Below are 27,805 nucleotides of genomic sequence, written 5' to 3' on the forward strand. Positions count from 1 at the left end.
TCCCCTTGGATCACAAAATTGAATAAATCTAATGATTAAAATTATCTACTTTGATATAGGTGTATGATTTTTCCGGTTAGTAGTAATTTTTAAAAATTTTCCTTGGGGTCTTATTTTACATAATATACCGTTGTGTCAATTTTCTATAATTATGAAGGCCGGGACTGAGTAAAATTTAGACAAAGTATCAGACAATTGCAAAAAAGCCGAATTAACATAGATTGTAACAACTAATTCAAACTCATAAATTTTGGAAGCATATTCGAGGAAATCCAGGACAATTACACATTCAAACTTCTATGACCCCGTCTTTCAGTACTCTCAGTACTTTGATATATAACTTGTAGTCATATTTTAAAAACTCTTAGGAACGTATTAAATGAAGTAATTACAGTGTTTCTGTTGTTTTGTTTCAGCCAATGTGTTTTTACGCTTGAATTTGTATGCTGACCATTATTCATATCATTCATATGAATGAGTGATGTCATATGTCTGTACTAGCTGTCCTGGTCAATAAAATTGACTTTAATCTGCGTTGGTAAATTCTTATACCAAAATTAAAACATATAGAAAGCAGTGCGTTCCTTTACTTATACTTGTTTACATAACAGTCCACTCAAGTTAAGGTTTTTTAATGTTACGATTTCTTGAACGGGTGTTTAGTTAGTTTTAAAAGTTTAGAATCAACTCTAAAATACCATGTTTTACAACATAATAACATAATGTACAATACAAGGCACAAAGGAATATATAAATCATTCTAGGTTTTAACAAAGTCTAATATACATACAACTCGACCAGTCTTTAAAAACTTAAGCTCTGCAATTGATATTTATTGTAAAGTTTCAGAAATTATTAATGAAACTTATAAATTAGAGTGTATCCACAACTCCCTACAAAGCTCCCAATAAAACATGTGCGCGCATCAGGAAGCCAGGTTTTATCTGGCGGCCGCTAGATAATTATGTGGCTGTCGCCAGATAAATATGTGGCGGCCGCCAGATAAAATTATCTGGCGGCCGACAGACAAAATATTTTTCTGAGTAGCACCAACGGGCTTCCGTATTTACATGTTATAAATTATATAAAACATGATAAATAACTGTCCGCTTAAGAATTTTTTGTTTATTTTTCTTTAGTTTTTTCTTTCTTTCTTTTAAGTTGGAGTGAGTAAAGCTACTTAAAATATGTGGTGGCCTTCAGATAATCATTTGCCGGCCGACAGATACATGTATTTACTTGATTTGGCGTCCGTCAGATAAAACAAGTGTCATCAACGGGGTTCCGTACATTTGAATTGTTTAATAGCCTATCATTGTTTTAGATTATGTATGGTAATTAAGCTAAGGTTTGTCGAATAATTGTATTTTTCAATGAGAAATATTCAATCATGTATGCAGGGTAGGACACTTTCTTTTATCTAATTAACTCCCACCAACTAGATCTTTAAATAGTTTACAATTGAACGTCTGAACAACTGGCGCATTCGTGCTGCCAATGTAGGTCAGTAAAAAATGGTCGTATAATGAAAATCTGTCATTTGTCTCCTCCAGGAAGGGGAAGGGAAATATTGGACTCATTATCATGCAGTTACATTAAAAATCACGAAACAGTGAAGAAACAAATTAAAGAGGCAATTTTTCCACAACACACATGTAAAAAGATCCAAAGACCGCTTATTCTTTGGAGCCAACCAAGTCTTCTACAACAACCCATGGTTAGTGTTTTTGTAGTGTCTTCCCACAAATGTTTATTTGAAAATATTTACATCTATCAAGTATTATTCCCTCTATTTCTTACGGAAACTTATAGTTAATTCATAGTTCTATAGAAACTGACAGGACTAAAATTGTTACGCCCTCTTTATCAATTGGTCTAACGCGGGTAATGTTTTTTTTTCTGCAATGTCGCTACCATCATATCCCGATTGAATCAACTTTATTTGATCGTTTAAAAATAATTTGGTGTTAATACCTTTTTATATTTACATTTTCCAGTGTCTATGCCTGTGATAACACTACGTATCGATTTTGTACTATATAACTCATAAAGCCCAATTAAGGCACAAGCGGGATTTGCTTATTCATATTTAAACATTACATCGTACGATGGTTTAAAATTATATAAATATAAGTAATAAGGAATCATTCTTTGAATATCATGAAGTGATAATTTCGGTAGGGGCGTGATCAAATCTATCATAAAGCCCTTCGGGCTTTATTGGATTTGATCACGCCCCGACCAAAATTATCACCTCATAATACTCAAAGAATGATTTCTTATTCCTTAGGTAAATCGATCCGTTTTAACAATTTTCCTTGTACGTTACGTATTTTACAATTATTCTACTAAGCAAACTTGCCTCTGATAAATTATTTTAAAACGCGTCTCGGGCCTCTTTTTATTTTTATTTAGTAAATCGCACGTGTTGTGAACTAATTTCAATAAGATAATTTAAAGAGAAGTATAATTTACACATATGAGTGATTGGGTGTTTTTAAAATTATTTTCATTATATATCTATTTTCATTTACGATGTATGTGACAATAACATTTCTTTATTTAAAAAAGGACGTAACGTTTAAATAATTGACATTCGCTAAACTAAAGGCTCTGATATTCCACTAACCTATCCAAGGAGGATTGGCTTGCCCAGTACTAAGAACCAAAGTATGTTTATATCTATGTTAATAAGATCTTTAACTTATAAACAACATGCCATTCTTTTTTTAATATAAATTTAATCATACACAGGAAAATCTCTGTAAGATATACCGGTATACATTGAATATCTGTTTGTGTAATTCGGAAGAATAACTTAATTATGCATTCATTTTATCTATAATTAGATTTTTTTAATTAATTGTTTAATTCTTTAAAAAAAGATATCCCACCAAATTGGAAAAACATTTTAAGATACATGTACACCACCTGCAAAGGATCAATACATATATTAAATTTCCAATTCTCAAAATTGATATTATTCACTATTATCATTTTACTAACCATCAAAGACTTACTTAAAGCATTTAATCTAATTAAAATGCTGTGTATTGAATAAGATTGTTAAGTATTCCAATTTTAATCTGTTTTACGCTTCAATCTCAATATAATTACATTCTTAAACAGATAAATGGATGTGTAAACTTGTTCCCAATTTATCAATGAAATATTCATATTTTAAGGAGGCAGGGTAGTCAACAAATTAATCATCAGATCTGCCTGTAACGTTGGCATATGATATTTGTGGCCATAAAATTACATTCAGTAGAGATAAAATCCAAATGGTTTACCTTTAAAATTTGAGCATTTTCCTATATCTTTTTACAGAGTTTTTTTTACAAGGGGTACGTATAGTCTAAAAATGGCCATGACCATCCACCTTTTTAAAAGGTAAGTATATGAGTGCGGCCGAATTATTACAACAACAGCCGTACAACTCATACACATTTTAATATACATATAAACGGGTCACTTGAAAAAAAAAGCAAGTTTATACCTACAATTGAGTTTTCTGATTACAAAGGCATTCTTCATCTATTTACCTATATTGCACAATTTTTTTTTACATTTTGTGTTAAAAAATTTCTCTTAAGGTGGAATACCACACCTTGAAAAAGTCACTCAAATTAACTGTAAATTATTTGATTATGAAAGGTATAATGATAAATAAACTATACATATGTCAAATAAGCGAAAAATTTGCAAATTAGGGATAAAAAAATTTATCTAAAAAAAAATCAATTCAGTAAGTAACAACAAAGCCCCTGCGAGATTCGAACTCGGCATGTACAGATAAAAGCCCGACGCTTTATTCACTCGGCTATGAGGTTAGTTATATATTCCTGTCGATAAAATCTTTTTAATAAAACAAAATGTCGTTTCGATAAGAGGTTTTTCATGACGATGTGTTATTCCACCTTAAATTACAATATAAGGGACATTTCAATATAAAAGGATATGTTTACATTTTCAACTGTCTTTGGCTGTGATAACATTACGAATCAATTTTGAATCCTAAAACCATATAACTTCATAATACATGAGTGACACAACATGGGCGTGTCTTACAATGTATAGCATAACCAAGAAACGGTATTGGCTGCTCCGCGTAGTAATGAATAGCATCTGCTACATAAGAAAACAGTGGTTTTCAATTAAATTTAAAAGTGGTTACAAATTGGAAATAATATAAATATAAGTAACATGAGGAATTTTTCTTTGAATATTATGAGGTGATAATTTCGGTCGGAGTGTGGTCAAATCTATCATAAAGCTTTTCGGACTTTATTGGATTTGACCGCGCCCGACCACAGTTATCGCCTCATAATACTCAAGCAATGATTCCTTATTCCTTAAATTTTCTTCACTGAATACATGTAATAGTTTATAGCTAAACAAATCTTATCCTAATATTTTAGGTAGATCTGATTGTTAATTTGTTGACCATCCTAAGTCTTTTTACAGAATTTTTAATCAACTTTTTAATATATTTTAAATGCTCACGACATCAATCAAGCTAATTAACCTTCTCAGAACACGGAAGTGACGTTTGTTATTCCTCCATTCCATCGCCCTGCTGGTTGAGACGCAGCTACACGGTTTCCTTTTTCTTATTCCCCATTTAGCAGAGGTCTGAATGAGTATTTGTTTTGGTTTGAAATATTTAAAGAATCCTCGTATTTGTTTCCAATGCTGCTGCTTCACTGAAAATGTTCACTGACACAAAAAGAGCTATTTTTACTTTAAAAATAATGAACACTCACTAACTAACCTTCTTGTATGAATTTGCAATGATTATCATTTCTGCAACTTTTATGGGGCTTGTCATAAATGTTCAATCTTAATTTCAATTCTTCATAAAAATCATTTGTTTAGTGCATGATTGTCCTGAAAATGATAATACTTGTACTAGTACTTAACACTCGTGAGGAGGAAAACACGAAACAAAGTTTACCTACACGTTTCATCATTAGATTAGTAATGTTACATTAAAAGTTTAAAATCGAAGATTTCTAAACTTATCTATAACAATCTAGATTGTTATAGATAAGTTTAGAAATCTTCGATTTTAAACTTTTAATGTAACAGTAACACAAGTGAAGGTTTTTTTAATTATTATTAATCATTTAAAATAACAAAAACTAACGAGTAATTAAGGAAGTCATCTCGTGAAAAACTATAAAAATGATTCAACTTTGTCACAACAAAGTTTGGTAATTGCCCGATTTTCTATAGAATATGTTCCGTTTTCAGAACTGTCGTTATTTTTGAGATGCAAAGAATTTAAAAGGCATTCAAACCATACAAACAATCAATGGACAAACACGAAATTTTTTTTATCTTTGTGCATATTTCTGAATAAAATTCATTTCATTTACATAATGTTATCCGATTATGAACGTGGTTGGTAATATCTTCTTTTTCTTATAAATTGTGTATCATTAAGAATTAACATAAGACAAACACTGAACAGATTTTTTTGTTTTAATGCAATGTTTTTCATTGTTTACATTGGTCGTATCATCATTTTAGCCGACTTCAGCGATCTCCACGAGGAGGATCCCCAGTCGAACCAGCATAAATTCTTTGCATCATTCGGCGAGTCTTTTAGGATCGGCCCATTCAGATTGGCATGAAAACAATTGTTGAACCATCCTGCAGTTTTGTAGTCCTCTGCACAGTTGCCTTTTTTGTTGTCATTATCATTATCTATAGTACTGAAGTAGATGTTGTTGCTAACCTTGCCCAAACTATCACCTGAATTTGAAAGAAAATGTGCTGCTGAACGTTAAGTTGTTTAAAATTAATACATGTATCAGCACGTTCAGTTTTATACGTTAACTCCCGATAATGTGCAACAGCAAGTCGTATAATTTCATTTTTATGATTTATAATGAACAAGCATTTACATTCAACATACCTAAACCTTTAGTTCCGTTGAAACTTCCAAGAGTCAGTTTGTACTTGTTAGCCTCGTTACCAACGAAAAAAGACGAATATATTGCGTTGGCTCTTTCTTTTGAAAATTTCACCAAGTCAATTCTTAGAATTTGTTTCTTATCTTTTGTTAATTCATGAATGGCGTCATTTCCTATAACAACAAAACATTCATAATCATTACACCGTACTATTCATTTATAAGACATGTATATGAGAGCGGTACATCTAGTTGTACCTACCCAACCAGTACTCCTGTTCAGCGTGACCAAACCCTTTTTTGTAATCTTTCCAGTTTCTGAAGAAGTTTGTTTTCCCGTCAATTCTCCTTTGTATAACCTACCAGTACAACGATTTTAATGAAATACAGTCAAAATCGAGATGTGGTGGAATTATTTATGTATTGTTGCGGGGTTTTTTAAATTTAAAAATTGTTACTTTTGCAATTTTTTACGATTTCTAGATTAGTTATTTAAACAATATTTCACAAAAATACCGTGTCAGTTTTATTTTATAGTTTATTTCTGCAAAATTATCGTGCAGAAACAAAACATTAATTTTACAGTAGAAAAAGTATCATTTAAGAATAAACGAGTCCAAAATTATTGGCTCTGATTCATCTAATTTTGTCCCATGTTTTACTGAATACTCACCGTCCATCCCTCTCCATCAGTGGACATGTCACAGAACACTGTCTTGTTTGTTCCCGGGGTTGGGTAAATTGTGTACACTCCATCTCTACTTAACGGCCTGTGTTTCTTAATATGTGCACAGTCCTTGTGTCTGCTGACTCCTTAAACGTTTCAATAGATGAAAATTTAAAAGAAAACTGGAGAATAAAATTTTTATGATAATCTAATTCTCACTTAATTTCTTTCCTTTTTTGAAAATGATTGTACGTGATTTTAAGGAAGACTTCTCCCTTCTTCAGTTTGAAGCTGGATAGGATAACTAGAGTCATTGGACCGTGAATGGACAATGTTGTGTCCTTGTGGTCCCAGTCAGATTTCTCTAACATGGACTTCATCTCATCTGCAAATGTAGCATGTTTATTTTATAAAAAAATATACATATAATTAAGTATATAAGTGAATATGGATTGAACAACAGGCAAACTCGCCTATGTAAGTTATCTCCATTATCATTATACATGTGGCATGACTATTACGGACTAACTTTGTGTCGTAAAGGTCACTCATATTGAAAAGTAGAGGAAATAATAGAAGGTATAGATGAAAAGTAATATCAAAATGATATATCCAAATTGATAGTTGGCCTTTAACCTGTCCGTTATTTAAATTAACTGCATAGCAATATCATTAAAATAACTTTACAAAAATTGGTTTATGACGAGCTTATATAAAGTAGATATAACTGCCACAGAGTTGATAATCATTAAATAAAATATCAACTCTCAATTAGCTAGGGATGGGCTTTATTTAATAAACATTTTTGCATATTTAAGATCAGCATTAAGTAATGGAAATTGTCAACTGAAGACAATCTACAGGTTTAATACCTGACAGGTGAAGTTTGATTCCCTTGGCATCAACACCCCACATGACCATCGTGATAACAACCAGTGTCCACATTGTGAATTGCTGTCGACCAAAAACAGTCAACAGTCTGCTTTATATACTGTTATGTATTGATGTATTCTTAAAGTATGTAATTATAATGAAATGGAATATCTTGTACATTTGAAAATGATACCAAATTATTGACTGTTTTTATTATATCCTTATTCTTATTTACATGTTATAAATTATATAAAACATGATAAATAACTGTTCGCTTAAGAATTTTTTGTCCATTTTTTTCTTTCTCTCTTTTAAATTGGAGTGAGTAAAGCTATTTAAAATATCTGATGATACCAATTTATTAACTGGTTTTTAAAAAGTTATATCCTTATTCTTATTTACATGTTTTAAATTATATAAAGCTTGATAAATAACTGTCCGTTTAATTCTTGGACAGATACTTAGTTAAATTGGCGTCCATCAGATAAAACATGTGTCACCAACGGGGTTCCGTACATTTGAATTGTTTAATAATCTATCATCGTTTAAGATAATATCCTAGTATTTTACGTTTAAGATAATATACCAGGTATTTTATGGTTATATAAGGTTTGACGAATAATTGTATTGTTCAATAAGAAATCTTCGATCATGTATGCAGGGTAGGAAACTTTCTTGTAATTTTAATTAAAATTAACTTGCACAAACTAGACGTAAAAAAGTTTACAAACGAACGGCTGAACACAGGTGCATTCGTACTGCCAATGTAAGTAAGTTAAAATGGTTTAAAAACATCCTGTAATATATTTTGTGAATATCTGTCATTTGTCCTTTCCATAAAAGGTATGAAAGGAACTATTGGACTCATTATCATACTGTTACGTCATAAACACAAAACAGTGAAGAATATTTTTTCTCGAGGTAATTTTTCTTCAACACACACACGTAAAAAGATGCAAAGACCGCTTATTTTTTGGAGCCAACAAAGTCTTTGACAACAACCCTTGTTAATCTTTTCGTAGTTACACAGGACGTTAAGTACAACGTTAACCCTATTTGGTTAAAATACTCTTTTTTGATGGACTACAATTTAAAAATCGCTCAATTTTAGCAATAATTCGTGTACAGTACGTATTTTGCCTTGCCTCTGATAATTTATTTTTATAGCATCTCAGGCCTCTTTTTATTTCACAGTTTTGAACAAAACTTGCATTTAGATATATGTGCTAAATATCAATTTATTATAATTATTTGATTAACTGTTTGTACAAAAATTGATCCTTTTGATGATTATCTCAAGTTTATCTTTTTAAAATCATGCAATGATGTATGTATGTATAGCAATTGCATGTTACTATAATAGTCACATGAAAATATGAAAAACCAGAAGTTTTATGAACTATTTTAATAAATAATTTATCGAGAAGTTTAATTCAAACACACGTGAGTTATTGGGTATTTTTAAATTATCTTTATAATATATTCATTTTTATTTACGTTGTGACAATAACATTATTTTGTTTATAATGGACGTAAAGTTTCAAAAAGTTGACAACCGCTCAACCAAGGGCTCTCAATATTCTACTAACCTATCCAAGTAATTAAGAACCAAAGAAGTGTACGGGGGTAGGATGGGGTCACAACGTGGAGGGGGGGGGGCAAAAAGGTATATCGGAATATATAGGGAAATTTTTTAAAGATCTTTATGTAACGTTCAGAGTTTGATGAAGGTTTATATCCCATATATAAACAATTGTTTAGGACCTTTTTGAGAACTGCAATGCTCAACATGTGCTATGCCTATAAAAATCATCCTATTAGAAAAGGGTCTAGTGATACATGTAATAAACATAAAAAAATCCAGGAGGGAAATGGTTTTTAATTTATACAGTATCTACTCGTATTAAACTACATTGTCCAGGTATTTTGTATTTTGACTGCATTAAGCTGCTTTATCATGGCTATAATTCAGGTGAGCAATGAGGCCAAAGGGCCTCTTGTTTTTATTTATTCCCATATCTTTAACATAAATATGCATATACAATTTGCTCGCGATAAATGAGTTGCAAATCTTTATCACTTGTTTAAATAGTTTATTTCAAGTCAAACAGACTACATAATGATCACAATATAATGCATGTAGTATGTTTATTAAGGTCTTCCGTTGGAAACGGAAGACCTTATTGTTTTTGCTTTGTTTCTTTTCCTCTATTATTAAGGTCTTCCGTTTCCAACGGAAGACCTTATTGTTATTGCTTTGTTTCTTTTTCACTATTATTTTTATTGTTTTTTTTTTCTGTCACGTTTTCTCAAAAATGCTTCAGCCAATTTTCATGAAATTTTTAGATCTTATTCATGACAAAATTTGTAAGAAAAGTACACGAGCTTTTTTTGATCGTCACTTCCGGTACCGAGATATTAAAGATTTTACGTTTTTGCTTGTTCACGATTTTTCTCAAAAAGTATTTACGATAGAAACTTCAAATTTTCAGAGAAGGTAGAGAGTGAACGGCCGCAGTGCCCTTCGCATATCCGAACGTCCGCCGTCACTTCCGGTCGTCACCGGAAGGAAATGAAAAACCTTAATTTTTCAAATTTTTAGATTTGAATTTTATTTATGTTTTTATTCGATAGAGACGCTTAAAACACTTCAGAATATGAAATTCGTGTTAAAATCGATCCAGGCATTCCCGAGATTTTGAGTTCAAAAGTTCTGAAGCGAGAGTCCGCGTAGCTCAGTCGATAGAGTGTTGGACTTGTGCCCAGGCGACCCGGGTTCCATCCCCGAGTGCCGATTATTTGTTCTTCCCTAATTTTCTTTTGTTTAACGATTTTACCTTTAAAATGATGGTTTTTATTGTTTTCCGTTTTATTTTTATCATAAATAAAAATAATAACAGCTTTTTTAGTACAAATATAGAGCTCGTTTTTGTCAGCAGTTCGCATCGCCGCCATCAAAGACATGCCGCCGAAGCGCCCCTGCAGTACGACCGCATTAGAGTTCACTGGGTCGCTTTGCCGGCATCAAAGAAATGCCGCCATCTCAATGACTGTATGCACACAACATTTAGCAATGCACCAACGTTATTCTACATGACCTTAAAAGGAGGACTGATTAGTATTTGTTCACATATATAGATACACGCTTGCATGTATGCATGCGTTTATTGACATTCGTTGCTGATATACTGATTCCCTAAACACTATAAAAAACTAGAAAATCTCTCTCTCTCTCTCTCTCTCTCTCTCTCTCTCTCTCTCTCTCTCTCTCTCTCTCTCTCTCTCTCTCTCTCTCTCTAAAGTACTTGTACAGGTAACATGCAGTAAATTGGACAGAGGCTAAATGTACATTGGCGTCCAAAAAGTATACATGTATTTATTTCAAGTCTATGGATTCAAATAATTTGAAATTCATTGCTTAATGATTGTCTTCATACTGATTGGAAGTCAACGCTAAAATTAAAGATGGTGGACTTTTTCCTTTTTTGTGCATGTCTATATACTGATACAAATCTGTTGCCTGTCTGGGATTAAGAAAAACCTCAAAAGTTTATCCACGTAACTATACAAACGAACGGGTGACTGCGACAAGGTTTGAAAACTGACCACCCGTTTATGAGTGTTTGAGCCAAAGAATAAATAGATGTAAAAAAAAAATCAATAGTTACATCTTTCAAAAAACGCTTATACATTGTTCTAACATATGTATATTGTTTAGAAATTGTGTAATTTGTGATATTTAGAATTTAATAGTCTACGTTTAATATAGAAGTCACCGACCGACCCCCCCCCCCTCCCATTCATAAAATCATTTAGTTTTTCTGGCCCGATTTTCCTTGATCTTTGATCTTGGGCCTTTAACTTCAACTACTTACCATTCTAGATTACTGTACTAATTACCAGACCAATTCGTTCATTATTAACAGAGTTATGAAGTTTTTGGCATTTGAGTTTCAATTGTCGTGATTGACATGTACTGTCAAAAAAAATCATAACTCCCAAGCCCTTCACTCAATCCTAATGAAAATTCGTGAAAATGAACCTCGGACACCATTCTTATTGTCTGCCAATATGCAGCGGATTGAACAATCAAGTCGAAATTCCTGAGATTAAACGGCGCTTATTGCCTATTCCGGAAAATTAAATTTACACAGTACACGCACCGACCCCCCCCCCCCCCCCTCCTATTCAGAAAATCATTTAGTTTTTCTGGCCTGATTTTACTGGATCTTTCATCTTGAACCTTTATTTTCAACCTAGTTCAATTATAGATTACTGTACTACATGTAATGACCGAATCCGAGATCCACACCTCAAAATTCTTTTTTCGATTTATTTACGACGAAAATCAAGCTCAGGTTTTTTCACCCCCCCCCCTTCCCCCCCCCCCCCCTCCAGACACCCCTGCGAATGTTATTGTCATTCAAATTTTAGACCACGTGGTTTTATTTTACCCTTTCAGTTTCGCAGTAAAAATCGAACCTCGTGTAAAAAGTCTATTTCACAGTACATGTATCTAGGTTCTTAATATAGGTAGTCAAATATAAAATCTAGAGGTTTATTGATTTTAAACTTTATCTTCATTACTTGGTGAATAAAATGTGTTCTAGAAATAAATGTGACTATACAAAAATTAGTTTTTGTTTGCTGTTGCAACAACTAACATGTTTAAAAGAGATCCCTCCTGAGGATTAATTTTTGATCCGCGCCTGACCTAGTAATAACATCAATAGTGAAACAGACTATACCATTTTATGCAGAATGTTCCTTGAAAATGGCTCGATATACTAAGTTTTAATGCAAAACAGACACCCACTATTTTTTTTTAAAACATGGAATTGCACACCACAAGCATCAAACATGGCTATGATTTTATTAAGCAACCCAATGGTTATATTTTCAACCACTCTACACGTGTTTGAACACGAACGATAACTCTGTTCTGAATATTATCGTTTAATATAAATAACTGCTTTAAGAATGACAAAACACCTGGAACAGATGGCTTTACTGCAGAATTTTTTAAACTCTTTTGGAGGGATATTGATTCTTATATTCTCAAATCTTTTAATTATAGTTATGAAATGGGACAGTTATCTTATAATCAAAAGCTAGGAATTATATCTATTCTCCCAAAAGGCAATAAGCCAAGGGAATCTCTAAAAAACTGGCGACCAATCACCTTACTGAATATTACATATAAACTGCTCTCTAGTGTCTTGGCGAATCGAATGAAACCAACTTTAACGAAAATAATTCACGAAAATCAAAAGGGCTTTCTTGCTGGTAGATACATAGGAGAAAACTCTAGATTATTGTATGACATTATGCACTATTGTAAGGAATATAATAATCCTGGTCTTATTCTTCTGGTCGATTTTGAAAAAGCATTTGATTCTATCTCTTGGAAATTTATTTACAAAGTATTGCATTTTTTTAATTTTGGTGAAAATTTTATAAAGTGGATAAAGATTTTGTTTAAAGAGCCTAAATTATGTGTTATTCAAAATGGTATTTTTTCTGATTTTTTTCATATGGGACGAGGTTGTAGACAAGGGGACCCAATTTCACCATACTTGTTCTTACTTTGCGCAGAAATAATGGGTATAATGATTAGAAATAATAATCTAATTAAGGGAATTGTTATTGAAGATAAGGAATACAAATTATTACAATATGCTGATGATACTGTCTTATTCATGGATGGGTCAGAGGACTCCATCAGGTCAACTTTATCTTTAGTCAACCAGTATTCCAAATTTTCTGGATTGAAACCAAACTATGATAAAACACAATGTATAAAGATTGGATCTACTGCTTATACTGGCAATAATTTATATGAAAAATACAAAAACCTAATGTGGTCACAGGAACCATTTACAGTCTTAGGTGTTACATATTGCATAGACTTAGATACAAATACTATGTTTGATTTAAATTTTTTGCCAAAAATTGAATTAGTTAAGAAATTAATATCATCATGGTCAAGAAGGATTTTAACTACTGCAGGCCGCATAACAGTAGTAAAGACTTTGCTTATACCCAAATTCAGTCATTTATTGATGACGCTACCAAGCCCACCTAAAGAAAAACTCTAAGAAATTGAGAACTTATTGTTTAATTATATATGGAATAACAAAACAGCAAGGGTAGCTAAAAACATTATATGCCAAAGTTATGAATACAGCGGCATGAGAATGACATGTCTTGACTCTTTTTGTAAAAGTTTAAAAATCACATGGATTCGCAGATATTTTGATAATTCCTGTAGTTCACAATGGAAGCATTTAATAAAGGATTTAATTCCAGATATAAGTTATCTAGCTATATATGGTGTAGATTTTTATAGAAAGTTTAAGAAAGATGTCAAGAATGCTTTTTGGATTGATGTTTTCTCAGCTTTATCAGACTTAAGGCTATGCATTGATAATCTGACATCTGTTTTAAGTCCAGTATGGTATAATCAAGATATATGTATAAACAGCAAAAGTGTCTGTTATAGATCATGGTTAAAAAAGGGTATTCAGTTTGTTTTTGATTTTTACAATACGGACGGAACCTTGCTAGGATATCATGAATTTTGTACAAAATTCGATTTAAAAACACCATTTACATTATTTTTTGGAGTAATTGATTGTATTAGAAAATTACATTTGAATTATGACTATGATAATATCCAAAGAAGTCAACCTTTTTTCCCAAAATTCTTACAATTGATTACAAAAAGCAAACAAGGTGGTAGAGATTTCTATGATGTTTTTATTAATCAGAAGTACAGAAAGCCAAAAAGTGAAATCAAATGGGAAAATATTTTAAACTTAAATGTTGACAACTCTTGGTGGAAAAAACAAAATATTTTGTTTTTTAAGATAACCAATGATATACAATTAAGATGGTTCAATTATAGAATTATACATAGAATCTTAGCAACGAATACATTCTTATGTAAAATTGGCATTACCAATACAAATTTATGTAGTTTTTGTAAGATATATCCAGAAACACTGTGTCATCTTTTCTGGGAATGTGAATTTGTTGAAAATATTTGGGAAAATGCATTGATTTGGTTCAAAGAACAGTTTGGAATAGATATATCTCTAAACAAAGTTGATGTTTTGTTAGGAAAATACTATAAGTATTACAATATATTTAATTTAATAATATGCATAATTAAAAAACATATTTATAGAAGTAGGAGCAAGAATTGTAAACCCTCATTTGAAAGGGTTAAAGAGGAAATTGTTTATTACTTTCACTGTGAGAAACATATTTATAAAAAAAATGGTGACATGGAAAGTTTTAACAAGCGATGGAACCTGATAATGTTTTAAGAAAAAGGATCATTATTTTTTATGCAGTTACAGATGATGTAATACAATTATCTATTGCAAAAGCAAGATTAACGTAAAATTATAGTTGTCTACATATTTTCATATGCATGTGTTTGGATGAATGATGTATAAATGTTAAAGAGAAAAACCTCTCACGAAAGTGTACAAGTTTATATATTTATATATAACTGTATGTAACTTAGTACTTGGTGATCCCAGGGCCCCAACCCTGGCACCAAATATATTGCTTTATATTAAGTGATGGGACAATAAAAGGTTTAAAAAAAAAAAAAAAAAAAATATAAATAACTGCTAGATGGTAAAATAAGACATACATCTTGAAAGCTTTTCCTGTTTTAACATAAATCATAGTAGGATGTGATATGAAAAACGACCAGTACTTACGTATTTTGAGAATATTATCCGAACACTTATACTTCCGCTCGAAATTTCACAGGAAGTGAACAAATATCGGTGAAGTCTCGTGAAGTTTCATTCGAGCACCTCTGGATTTATTACTTACTTAGCAACGATAAAGAAAACATTCCGAACACATTCGCAGGGGTGCAGACACAAACACGCATAAATATTTCAAATGACCTTGCACTGTTACCAAACCTGAATAGTCAGACATCTTACACGTTGTTTTTCATCTCATACAAAAACTCAGCTCCTCTCCCGGGCGGAAACGCCCCAAATTCAAAGACAAATTCGGGAATTATTTCGCGTCAGCCATGTTTTGAGACACCTGCAAAGGCTGTGTGTTCTAATCTCGCCGGAGCCAAGATTTGTTCTTTCTCTCTATTTCTTTCTCTCCTTTTTATTTAATTTTCTATCTAAAATATTCAACATAAAAGGGTTGTTAGACTGTGGTACAAGTTGAAAAACACTCTTCAATTAAGATTTAGACAAAATCAGTCTTTTATTATTAGGGTCTTCCGCTTAAGACCCTTCTATTCTTAATGTTATTAGGGTCTTTCGTTTACAAAGGCAGACCCTCTTTTTTTCTTCGGTTTCTTTTTACGAGTTGATGTATATCAACTCAGTATAGTCACTCCAAAGGGGTTTCCCATCACTGGGTTAAATCACATTTTCGTATTGATGGCCAAACTAATATATCAATTATCAAAATGTAATGATATGAATGATGAAAGAATGACTTCGTTTATCGGAAGTAAAATTTGTTTTCAACGTATTTTAATCAACAGAAAATCATGATTTTCTTTTTGTTAATTGATATCAATCCGCACAAGAATGTAGGTTCAAGAAAAATCTTCTGACACATTTCATATACTAAGGATACATTATTGTTGCCATCAATAAATTGTATAAAAGATACCAAGTATGTTTCTTCATAACCAAGAACATTTTTATTGACTGATGAAAATATCGCTATAATTAAATTTGACGTATATGCATGGAAATGAAACTTCAGTGATATCCGCGCTGTAATCGCCTTTATGCAAATTAGCTCAGCTCAGTGGTGAATGTTGAACGTTTTCCCACACAAGAGTTGAAATTCAGGAACATGAATGCTTTTCATAACTTACAATTTATCAAACGTGAAATCATTTAAGTGTGACAAAACAAAGAGGTGAAGCAAAAGAATTGAAAATAATCAAGAGCGGGGGAGGGGGGGGTGTCTATGTGATTTTATCTTTCGTTGAGTTGAAGGTCAGTGTGGCCCTGCAACATGCACATCGGGAAAACTGCGCGCCTGTTTATGTACATGTACGTCATAGATTAAAAATAGACTAGCGTGGTAGTTTATATTGTGTGGCGATTTATAGTTTTGAGCAGCGTTGATTAAGAAATAGTACCTTAAACATGATTTTTTTTTACAAATTGGTTTGATAAACAGGGGCAATCTATTTTACTTTATCTATAGAATAGCAGCTTGTATAGTTAATGGTGTGCATTTTGGACATGAGTAGAATCTTGTCATTTTGTTTTCTGATGCAATGATTTGAATTTTATACTAAGTATATTATATTTATATATCAGTGTAGACTAACTTTAAATGCTATATGATAGAAACAGCCAGAACTGAAATCAAAACGCCCCGTTTATCGATTGGTCGAAACATAATACAGCGACTTAAAAAAAAAGATCACGGACTGCGCGGAATATAAGATTTCATGATGATGACAGACTCAAATTCCCATTGGAGACGATTTTGGTGTTTCTTTTAGCTAACGTAATGATGTACATTAACAGTAATTTAGTGAATTTTACTTACTTTTTACAATCAATTTATTAATTTGTTAAAAGAAAGATGTAAATTTACACAGACATATTAAAGACACTAAAATGTAAATATTACAAATTGACCCTAATCATTAAAGATATTTTATATAAACAATAAAATGCTTCTTTGATGATTCATGCGGGTTATGAAAGTAACGATCATTGCAGAAAAAAATTATATAGCCCGCTAACGCGGATTATGTATTTTTTCTGCAATGTCGCCACCTTCATATCCCCCATGAATCACCAAAGAAAGCATTTTATTGTTTAAATATAACACAGGAACCTGACGTTTTTAAAAACTTCTCTTTAAATGAATAAAAATCCTTGTACTATAATACAAGAATTCTAAAGAGAAAAGTTTAAAATGTCACGTGCATGTGATTTATAAAACCCTTTAAAATATTGTGCCTGTATAGTTTTGTAAAAACGGTTTGAAATTTAATGTAAATTATTTAAATGGAACAAGGTTCTGAAAGGAAGTATAATAACTTGAGAAATGACAGAAGAAGAGACCATCATTTGATCATATTGACGATTTGCTCTTAGTGAAGTAGATACAGATTCATCATGGGCAGAGACGTTATACATTTTTTCATAATAAAAAATATATACTTTCTACGTAATAATAAGGTACCGGTATAGAGGGTATATATTTTTAATTATGAGAAAGATATATAACGTGAGTTAAATGTGGCCGATTGAATGAACTTAACATTAGTTGTGTCGATCGTCATAACAATACAAACTGTCATGCACCTGTTCAAAGCTGCATGGTCTAATTTTCCATACAAAGCAAATATCTTAGAGAGTTATAAACCCGCACCTATTTAGTATTTACACCAGCAGAATCGGTCTTCTTCAAAGTTAGAAATATTCAAAGTAAATAAAAATGATTTTTTATGAGCATACAAAAAAAAACCTGACAAAACAAAACAAAATGCATCGATTGTAAACAAAACAAACTTCAGAAATAATAGTGAACAAACTGTACGCAGGTTTATTTTTGTTTTGCCAGAACATTACTCACATTTACACTTGATGTCAAAGTCGTAATACAATCATACCCTCCTCGACTTCAGGGCGAATTTTAATATGAGGTGAAGTAACGCGATACTCTTTTTATGACGTTTGTTTTGTTAAAAAAAAGTCATAATTTTTTTTATTGAAATATGGCTTAATTGACAGGGAAAACTACAGCAATGTCTGTTATTATACACATACTTAGCATAACCATCCTTTTAAAAGCGTACACAACATTTGATATAAAATCGGGCCATGCAGCTTTTAAAAAGGTGTTGTTCTGTTTTTGCGAACTTATATCTATTGCCTTTTTTTTTTTTCATGAAAACTGTTTTAGTCAGTTTTTGACCCTCAAATGTACAAGATGGCCGAATATCCCTCTATGATATTTCACGATTCATTATTTTTCATCTTTGATATGTTATGGCCTATGATAATAAGATTCCTGTATACTTTATTAATGATTTATTTCAAATTCTGGTTGTTGAGAGCAGAAAAGGGGCAATGAATGTCTGATTCCTGTAGCATCAACTCGTGTCAGTACTTTCAGTACTTTGATTATTACAGGTCATTAGACCTGTTATTAGGTCAAAAGACTTGTTATTTAATATGAAATATATGGGGCTGGTTCTTTAAATAAGGGATCCAACGGGGTGTATAATCCTTCATCCATCGCACTTTTAGATCACATCTGCATTTCCTGATATGTTTCGTTGATGAAGATAAAAGGCAAGGTCATTTCCTCTTCTAAAAATCGGACGGAAGACCTCCTCGTTGCTCGCAACGAGATCGTGTCTAGTTATTATTATTTTTTTTTTTTTTTCTGTCACGTTTTTTCAAAAACGCTTCAGCCGATTTTCGTGAAACTTTCAAATCTTATTCAGGACAAAATTTGTAAGAAAATTACACGAGATTTTTTTGGTCGTCACTTCCGGTACCGAGATATTAAAGATTTTATGTTTTTGCTTGTTCACAATTTTTCTCAAAAAGTATTCAAGATAGGACTTTCAAATTTTCAGAAAAGGTAGAAAGTGAACGGCCGCAGTGCCCTTCGCATATCCGAACGTCCGCCGTCACTTCCGGTCGTCACTGGAAGGAAATGAAAAACCTTAATTTTTTTAATTTTTTGGATTTGAATTTTTTTTATTTTTTCATTCGATAGAGACGCTCTCAAAACTTCAGAATATGAAATTCGTTTTAAAATCAATCCATGCATTCTTGAGATTTTGGATTCCAAAGTTCTGAAGCGAGGGTCCGCGTAGCTCAGTCGTTAGAGTGGTGGACTTGTGCCCAGGCGACCCCGGTTCAGTCCCTGAGTGCCGAATCTTTTTTCTCTCTCATTTGTGTTTTGATTAATGGGTTTATCTTTAAAATGATGGATTTGAATGTTTTCCGTTTTATTTTTGTCATAAATAAAAAAAAAATAGCGGCTTTTTTTAGTACAAATATAGAGCTCTTCTCTGTCAGCAGCTCTCTAAATTACGACGCTCGTCGCATCGCCGACATCAAAGACATGCCGCCGAAGTGCCCCTACAGTTCGACCGCATTATAGTTCGCTGGGTCGCTTTGCCGGCATCAAAGAAATGCCGCCATCTCAATGACTGGATGCACACAACATTTAGCAATGCACCCACGTAATTCTACTCGGCTTAAAAAGGAGGACTGCTTAGTATTTAATCCCATATATAGATACACACATGGATGTATACATGCGTTTATTGACATAGGTTGCTTATATATTGATTTCCTGAACATTATAAAACGCTATGTAATCTCTCTCTCTCTCTCTCTCTCTCTCTCTCTCTCTCTCTCTCTCTCTCTCTCTCTCTCTCTCTCTCAAGTACAAATGTTTTAGCATTTGAATAAGAACTAGTACAGGTAACGTGGAGTAAATTGGATAGAGGCTAAATGTACATTGGCGTCCAAAAAATTATACATATTTTATATCTAATTACGGGCTAATGTCTATGGATTCAAATAATTTGAAATTCATTGTTAAATGATTGTCTTCTTACTGATAGGAAGTCAACGCTAAAAAGTCATTTTTATTAAAGATGGTGTACTTTTTCCTTTTTTGTCCATGTCTATATACTGATACAAATATGTTGCCTGTCGGGATTAAGAAAAGCCTCCGAAGTTTATACACGTAACTATACAAACGAACGGGTGACTGCGACAAGGTTTAAAAACTGACCACCCGTTTATGAGTGTTTGAGCCTAAGAATAAATAGATGTAAAAAAATCAATAGTTACATCTTTCAAACAACGCTTATATATTGTTCTAACATATGTATTTTATTTAGAAATTGTGTAATATGTGATATTTAGAATTTAATATTCTACGTTTAATATAGCTGTCAACGACCGACCTCCCCTCCCAATTCATGAAATCATTTAGTTTTTTTGGCCCGATTTTACTTGATCTTTGATCTTGGGCCTTTAATTTTAACTAATTACCATTCTAGATTACTGTACTAATTACCAGACCAATTCGTTCATTAATAACAGGGTTATGAAGTTTTTGGCATTTGAATTTCAATTGTCGTGTTTGACATGTACTATAAAAAAAATTCTAACTCCCAAGCCCTTCACTCAATCCTAATGAAAATTTGTGAAAATGAACCTCGGACCCCATTCTTATTGTCTGTGAAATATGCAGCGGATTGAACAATTAAGACAAAATTCCTGAAATTAAACGGCGCTTATTGCCTATACCTGGAAATTAAATTTAAACAGTACACGCACCGACCCCCCCCCCCCCCGCCCCTTCCTATTCACAAAAGCATTTAATTTTCCTGGCCTGATTTTACTGGATCTGTCATCTTGAACCTTTATTTTCAACCTAGTTCAAGTCTAGATTACTGTACTAATGACCAGACCTATTCGTTCATTTTTAAGAGAGATATGAATTTTTGGGAATTCGAGTTTCGATTGGCGTGCTTGACATGTACTGTAGAAAAAAATTCTAACTCCCGAGCCCCTTACTCAATCCTAATGAAATTTTGTGTAAATGTACCTCGGACCCCATTCTTATTGTCTGTGAAATATGCAGTGGATTGAACAATTAAGAAGAAATTCCTGAGATCAAACCGCGAGTATAGCCTGTACGGGGACTTAAAATTTACACAGTACAAGGGATGTAAGCAGCCGCGTAATATTTCTGTTGCATGTATATTTCTTGTTTTCCGTTTAGTCTGTATCTACGATAGCGTGTGAACTACTTATGAATGTTACAACTGTGGAAATTACTGTCATCAAATTTTTACCGAATAAATTTACGTGTTACTGATTTCGTTATTTCTACATTTATAAAGATTTTATCAATCCTGCTGAAATAAAACAGTCAAACATAATAGTAAACGACACGAAAAAACATTCTCAACACTGAAATACATGGGTAAAATGCATCAGTCATTGTTTTAGGACTTCCCCTAATTGTTGTTAACCGAATCTGAGATCCACACCTCAAAATTCTATTTTCGATTTATTTAAGACGAAAATCAAGCTCGGGTCTTTTCACCCCCCACCCCCCTCCAGACACAAACACGCATCAATATTTCAAATGACCTCACACTGTTACCAAACCTGAATAGTCAGACATCTTACACGTTGTTTTTCATCTCATACAAAAACTCAGCTCCTCTCCCGGGCGGAAACTTCCAAAATTCAAAGACAAATTCGGGAATTATTTCGCGTCAGCCATGTTTTGAGACACCTGCTAAGGCTGTGTGTTCTAATCTCGCCGGAGCCAAGATTTGTTCTTTCTCTCCTTTTTTTATCTAATTTTCTAACTAAAATATTCAACATAAAAGGGTGTTGGACTATAGTACAAGTTGAAAAACACTCTTTAATTAAGATTTAGACAAAAACAGTTTTTTATAATTAGGGTCTTCCGTATTCAGCGGACGGAAGACCTCCTCGTTGCTCGCAAGGAGATCGTGTCTAGTTTATATTTCCGTTCTGTGCATCACAAAGCTAAATGCATTGTTATAATATTTTTAAAAAATTCAAAAGAATATTTTACAAACAAAACAACCAACTATTCATAAAATTTCGTCAAATATGAACAACTTGTACAACGAACATTGTTTCTGTCTAGTATATACTCTATTCGAAAATTTATCTTGATAAATTTCCGTTTCCGTTCCATTCAGCGTTTTAGTAACACTCGATTTTCTATGGAAAACGTTCCGCTTTCAAAAGTGTTATTTTTTCAGATGCTAAGAATTTAATTAAGTATTTTAAAGCATACCTCCAATTTAAAGGGGCATGGTCACGATTTTGGTCAAATTCTATTTTGATGTTTTCATCATTTTCTATGCTTTGGAAATGCATTTCTAATGATCAAATAAAATTTAAGAGTCTTTCGTGGAGTTATAAGCAAAATTCAGGGCTCACAATTCTTTGTCAAGTAAACAATGCTCGTGCCCTGTTTTTGTTTACAAAGGTTCAATATACCAGTAAAAATTCTGTTTCCAGCTTTGTTCTCTATCTTTTTACTTATTTTAAGCATAGATAAACAGTTCCTAACGTTTAACAGATTCGTTTTACTTCAACGTTCGAAATGTAAACAAACGCTTTGTTTACATAGAGAAGAATTTCAAGGTATGTAACTCGCTTATAACTCAAAAGATAACACTCAAATTTCGGTTTACTATAAAAAATGCCTTTCTGAGGCATTGTAAGTATTAAAATCGGAAAAATAATTTTTGATCAAATCGTGACCATGCCCCTTTAAGGGGAACACAAGAAAAATATTTATATCTGTGCATTTTCCTTATAGTTCATTACATGTAAGAATGGCATCCGATTATCATGGTTGATAATAGATGCGAGAGCTATCGATTAAGGAGGGTTGGTAGTCAATAAACTAACCATCAGAAATGTTCTAAATTTTGACAATGGATATGATATTTTTGGCCATAAACGAACATTTAATAAAGAAAAAGTCCAAATATTTTAGCTTTAAAATTTGATTGCCTTATACCTTAATGTAGAGCTCTTCTTTTGAAGGAGATTAAATCTAAAAATGGCACGACTTTCGAGCCTTCTTAAATAGTAAGAATTTTGCTATAATTTTAACATTATCAGTTTAGTTGGTCCATGACTAGAAAACCAATGGAAGTCTAACAGAGGGCTTCAAATGATGGGTTCAAGCTCGATTGTTTGACAAAATAAAGTAGCTAGAAATATCTTATCTTCATTAAAAGAAGTCAGACCACACGCAATTCAATTATTGCCGTCGAAGTTATTTAGTTTTTTAAAACATCATTTCGAAGATGATAAAGATTTGTAGGTAATTTTCGTCAGCAGTGTGAATAAAGTATTTGTTTTTGTTTTCAGTATTTGAAGTACCTCGGTATTTGTATTTGTTAAAATTGCTACTCTTTTACTGAAATGTTCCCTATTGGTTAATAATATTTTCTTTTTTCCTCAGAAATAAGAAACTTTTTACAATCAATGAAAGAAAAACTAAACTGAAAAGAGATTTGTATATTTTAATTATTCAAACGTTCAATTGTTTACATTGGTCGTATCATCATTTTAGCCGACTTCAGCGATCTCCATGTGGATCCCCAGTCGTACCAAGATAATTCCGTTGAATCCTTACGTGAGTTTTTTTGGTACTGTCCATTCAGATTGGCATGAAAACAAGCTTTGAACCATCCCGCAGTTGTATAGCTTACTGCACAGTTGCCATCCCATTTGTCATTATCTTTATCTTTAGTGCTGAAGTACATGTTGTTGCTACGGACCGTCAAACTATCGCCTTAATTTGAAATAAAAATGTTCTAAACAATTTGATACATTATAACATACACAAAAGTAAAATTGTCCGTCCCTGGCACTTTGTTATAAGCGTGTTTTACTGTACTTTTTTATTACCAGAATACGCACGTTCAATATTTATGTGCACCAACAAGTAGCCTTATATTAATTCTATGGTTTATTGTTAACAACCAGTTTATCTTAAACATACCCAATCCCTTGGTTCCGTTAAAACTCCCTAGCGCCAGTTTGTACTTGTTAGCCTCGTCATTAACAAAAAATGACGAATAAACTGCATGAGCTCTCTCTCCAGAAAATTTCACCAGGTCAATTCTCAGAATTTGTTTCTTTTTGTTTGTCAATGCATGAATAGCGTCATTTCCTGCAAATACAAAAATTTTAAAATCACACTGTATTTATCGGTTCTATCATGTATAATGTAAAAAAAAACTTTGAAGATATATTTGCTTTATTATACTTTCATGTTAAACACTGAAATCTGATTGGTTAAAACGCAGTTGATAACCCGTTCTATTACCCTCAGCGTTAGCAACACACTTGGCAATGGGTAACACAACGAATTGTTACATGCGCGTAAACTATGCGCGTACGGTTCGCAACAGAATTCACGTCATTCCAATAAAAAAGCAGTAAAATTATCTTTGAAATTAAGACATTCAGTATAATAAAATAAATAGTGCCTGTTTGGGAGGGTAAGAGTTGAAATTGACACCCCGAGAAAACCATTGTCAACCGCCTTCGCGTCGGTTGACAATGGTTTTCTCGGGGTGTCAATTTCAACTCTTACCCTCCCTAACAGGCACTATTTATATAATGACCTACCCAACCAATACTCATGATCGGCGTGACCAAACCCGTTTTTGTAATCTTTCCATTTTCTGTAGAAGTCTGTTTTCCCATCTATTCTCCTTTGAATTACCTACCAGCACAAAGATTTTTATGTGGTAGAATTATTTGCATAGTGAGTTCATATATAATAAATCATAATATGAACGTTTGGAATTTTTCTTTATTATCTGTAGATATCACTAAACATTTAGAAAATTGGTTAAAAAAGTAATTATCGATTTTTTTTGGATTTTTTTTTTATATCTGCAAAATTCTCGCAATGAATATTTATATTTACAGCTAGAAAAAATACCAATCAAAGAATTTTGCAAGGACCGAGTAGGTAAATAAGTTTAAATTATTAGCATTCTGAGTCATTCAAGTTTACCCACAGTTAACTGACTACTCACCGTCCATCCCCCACCGTCAGTGGTCATGTCACAGAACACTGTCTTGTTTGTCCCCGGGGTTGGGTAAATTGTGTACACCCCGTCTCTACTCGACGGTCTGTGTTTCTTTATGTCAGCACAGTCCCTGTATTTTCTGTTGACTCCTTGGACATTTTAATAAAACAAAATTTAAATTGAAAATTAGAGACTTGGTTATCTTTTTTAGATATATATATATTTTTATAAGTTGTACGTACGTGATTTTAGCATGTTTAGGAAGACATGTCCCTTCTTCAGTTTAAAGCTGGATTGGATATCTAGAGTCATTGGACCGTGAATGGACAGAGCTGTGTCTTGGTGGTCCCAGTCAGATTTCTCTAACATGGACTTCATCTCATCTGCAAATGTACCAAGATTACATGGATCTTATTTCATGTCGACAATTAAATGTGTGACTCAGTCTGATCTATGATAGGTAATTTATGAATGTATGCAGTTTCAGATATGTAACTTTATTTCTTCGTCCTCTAAAATTACACAGCGAAAACATTTGTTGATGTCTAGCTCTTCTTGATTCTATATATCGTCGCATAGTTTAGGTGCAGAAAATAAGATATTAATTTTCAAAAATATAGCTAGAGCTGAGTGTAAAAATATCAATATTCAATAAACTAGAGTAAGTTAAATTAGACACGTTTGCATATTTAAGATCTATATTTAAAGAACGGAAAAATGTAAGCTGAAGATAATTTAATCGTTAAGTACCTGAGAGGTAAAGTTTGATTCCCTTGGCATCAACACCCAACACAACCATCGTGATAACAACCAGTGTCCACATTGTGAATTGTTGTCGACCAACAACACTCAATAGTCTGCTTTATATACTGTTGTGTATTGATATTTTCTTGAAGTATGTAATTATAATGAAATGGAATATCTTGTATATTTGAAAATGATATCAAATTATTGACTGGTTTTTTGTGTGATTAAATTGAAATGGAATATCTTGTACCTTGTAATGACGATACCGAATTATCGACTGGTATTTTTTTTTTCGTGTTCTTGTTTTAATTTTTTTTTTCTAACTAAGTGCATAAATCGTGAAAAAACGGTATATTGTTGCTTTATCATTGGTTATTTTTGTTTGATTAACGTCTTCTTCTTTTGTTCTTTTTTCACGGGGGGGGGGGGTGTAAAATTAAGTTTGGCAAAATATTAATTTCAATTGTTATGGATTATTTTAATTTTTTGAATAATAGCATTATTCCAAATTGATAACTTCGCACCAAACACTGCATAAAAATAAAAAGCTGCGCAGTCATGCAAACTCGAAACTACCCGATTTTTTAAAAAGATATTTCACTTTACTTTGAGTTTTCAAATATATGAAAGAAATCCTTCAGCACATGTTTGATTGCATATCGTTAGTGTTATTCAGAAGATTTAACTTTGTAACTTTAATGCATTTTATCTATATATTACATTTTTGAAAACTTAAATTACATTATTTTAACCAAATGGGAAGAAACTTTTATTTTAAAAAAAAGTCACTTGCAAAAGATCAATACATATTTAATTTCAAATCTTTTACTAGTATATTTGCAGGATTAGTCTGTTTTGCTTATTTTCAATCTTCTTTCTTTAACACATGTATGCATATACCAATTAACAGAAATAAAATAAATTTTTGGTAAAAATTTGTAATAATTCGATCTTTCGTTTTAAACAAATCATAGATTTCATACGACCGTGAATACGTTGTCAGCAATGTTAATGCATAAGAAACATGCTATATAAATATATGTAGAATGTTATCATCTCTCTCAAGCAATTAATTTTCTGTACGATCCCGTAGATGGTATGATCCGAATGATAAGTACTTTTTGATTTCATGTTTAAATATTAAAAATGTAATACAAAATTAACATGGCTTCGTATCGGTTAATTGACAATGGTTTTCTCGGAGGTGTCAAGTTCAACTGTTATATACTCTCCCAAACAGACACTATTTATGTAATATCATATATAAAATTTTGATAATAAATAAAATCAAAAGGACCAAACTAGTGACTGCATGGTGGTTTAAAAAAAACTCTGCGTCCTTATTTTGAAATGTTTCAATCTTGTACAAAATGTATCAATGATGGTAATAAATGCCTGCCTCACTATATATCATTGCTTATTCTGTGTCTAATAAATTAAACGTGAGTTATTTATATTTTTTACAGGAATTGGAGAAGTAAAGCCTAGATTTGGTAAATCCTAATTTTAACTTGTAAATGCATCTTACAGATGATTTCAATTTTGACTGAATAATAGCAAAATATTCAAATGCTAATCTAAATAAGTTCGCATAGAACACTGCATGAAAATAAAAGGCTGCGCAGTTTGATTTTTCAAACATATGAAAGAAAATCTAGATTTTGGATTTACTGGATACATATTATGTGTTGTTCAGAAGATTCAACTTTGTAGGCCTAACGTACAAACATGTATGCATGTCAACTGCAGTATATATTTAATAGATGGTTCTTCAAATTTAAATTACATTTAACTCACGATTTAATTAAGACATCCCTTCAAATTGGAGAAAAAAGTCTATAACAAACATCACAAAAGACCAATATTCAATTTGCAATCTTTAATTTAAGTATTTAGCATCCATCCTCATCAAATAATATACCGGATTAAATATTTCTTTTGTGACCATTTTTAAATTAGTGTGTTTATATTTCAT

At 32.2% G+C, this 27,805-nt stretch overlaps 1 protein-coding gene across 1 annotated transcript; it reads right to left on the reverse strand.

Moving 5' to 3' along the window:
- Positions 1-5,509: 5,509 nt before the first annotated feature.
- On the reverse strand, positions 5,510-25,943 carry LOC128177517 (uncharacterized). Its single transcript, XM_052844244.1, has 11 exons — positions 25,834-25,943; positions 25,326-25,466; positions 25,090-25,232; positions 24,674-24,770; positions 24,042-24,212; positions 23,695-23,831; positions 6,841-6,973; positions 6,594-6,733; positions 6,183-6,279; positions 5,924-6,094; positions 5,510-5,760 (listed from the first exon to the last, which is right to left on the reverse strand). Exons 1-11 carry the CDS (start codon positions 25,904-25,906, stop codon positions 5,510-5,512), a joined length of 1,554 nt encoding a protein of 517 aa, XP_052700204.1. The 5' UTR covers positions 25,907-25,943.
- Positions 25,944-27,805: the final 1,862 nt, after the last annotated feature.

The sequence above is a fragment of the Crassostrea angulata genome, chromosome 3 (assembly GCF_025612915.1).
Source record: "Crassostrea angulata isolate pt1a10 chromosome 3, ASM2561291v2, whole genome shotgun sequence".
NCBI lineage: Eukaryota > Metazoa > Mollusca > Bivalvia > Ostreida > Ostreidae > Magallana > Magallana angulata.

Excerpts from the sequence above, each read along its gene's own strand:
- LOC128177517 (XM_052844244.1), bottom strand. The coding sequence starts at position 25,906 with ATGTGGACACTGGTTGTTATCACGATGGTTGTGTTGGGTGTTGATGCC. Across the intron at positions 23,832-24,041 it reads TAACGGAACCAAGGGATTGG|GCGATAGTTTGACGGTCCGT; the intron begins GTATGTTTAAGA and ends TTTCAAATTAAG. Across the intron at positions 6,974-23,694 it reads GTTTTCATGCCAATCTGAAT|GATGAGATGAAGTCCATGTT; the intron begins GGACAGTACCAA and ends GCTACATTTGCA.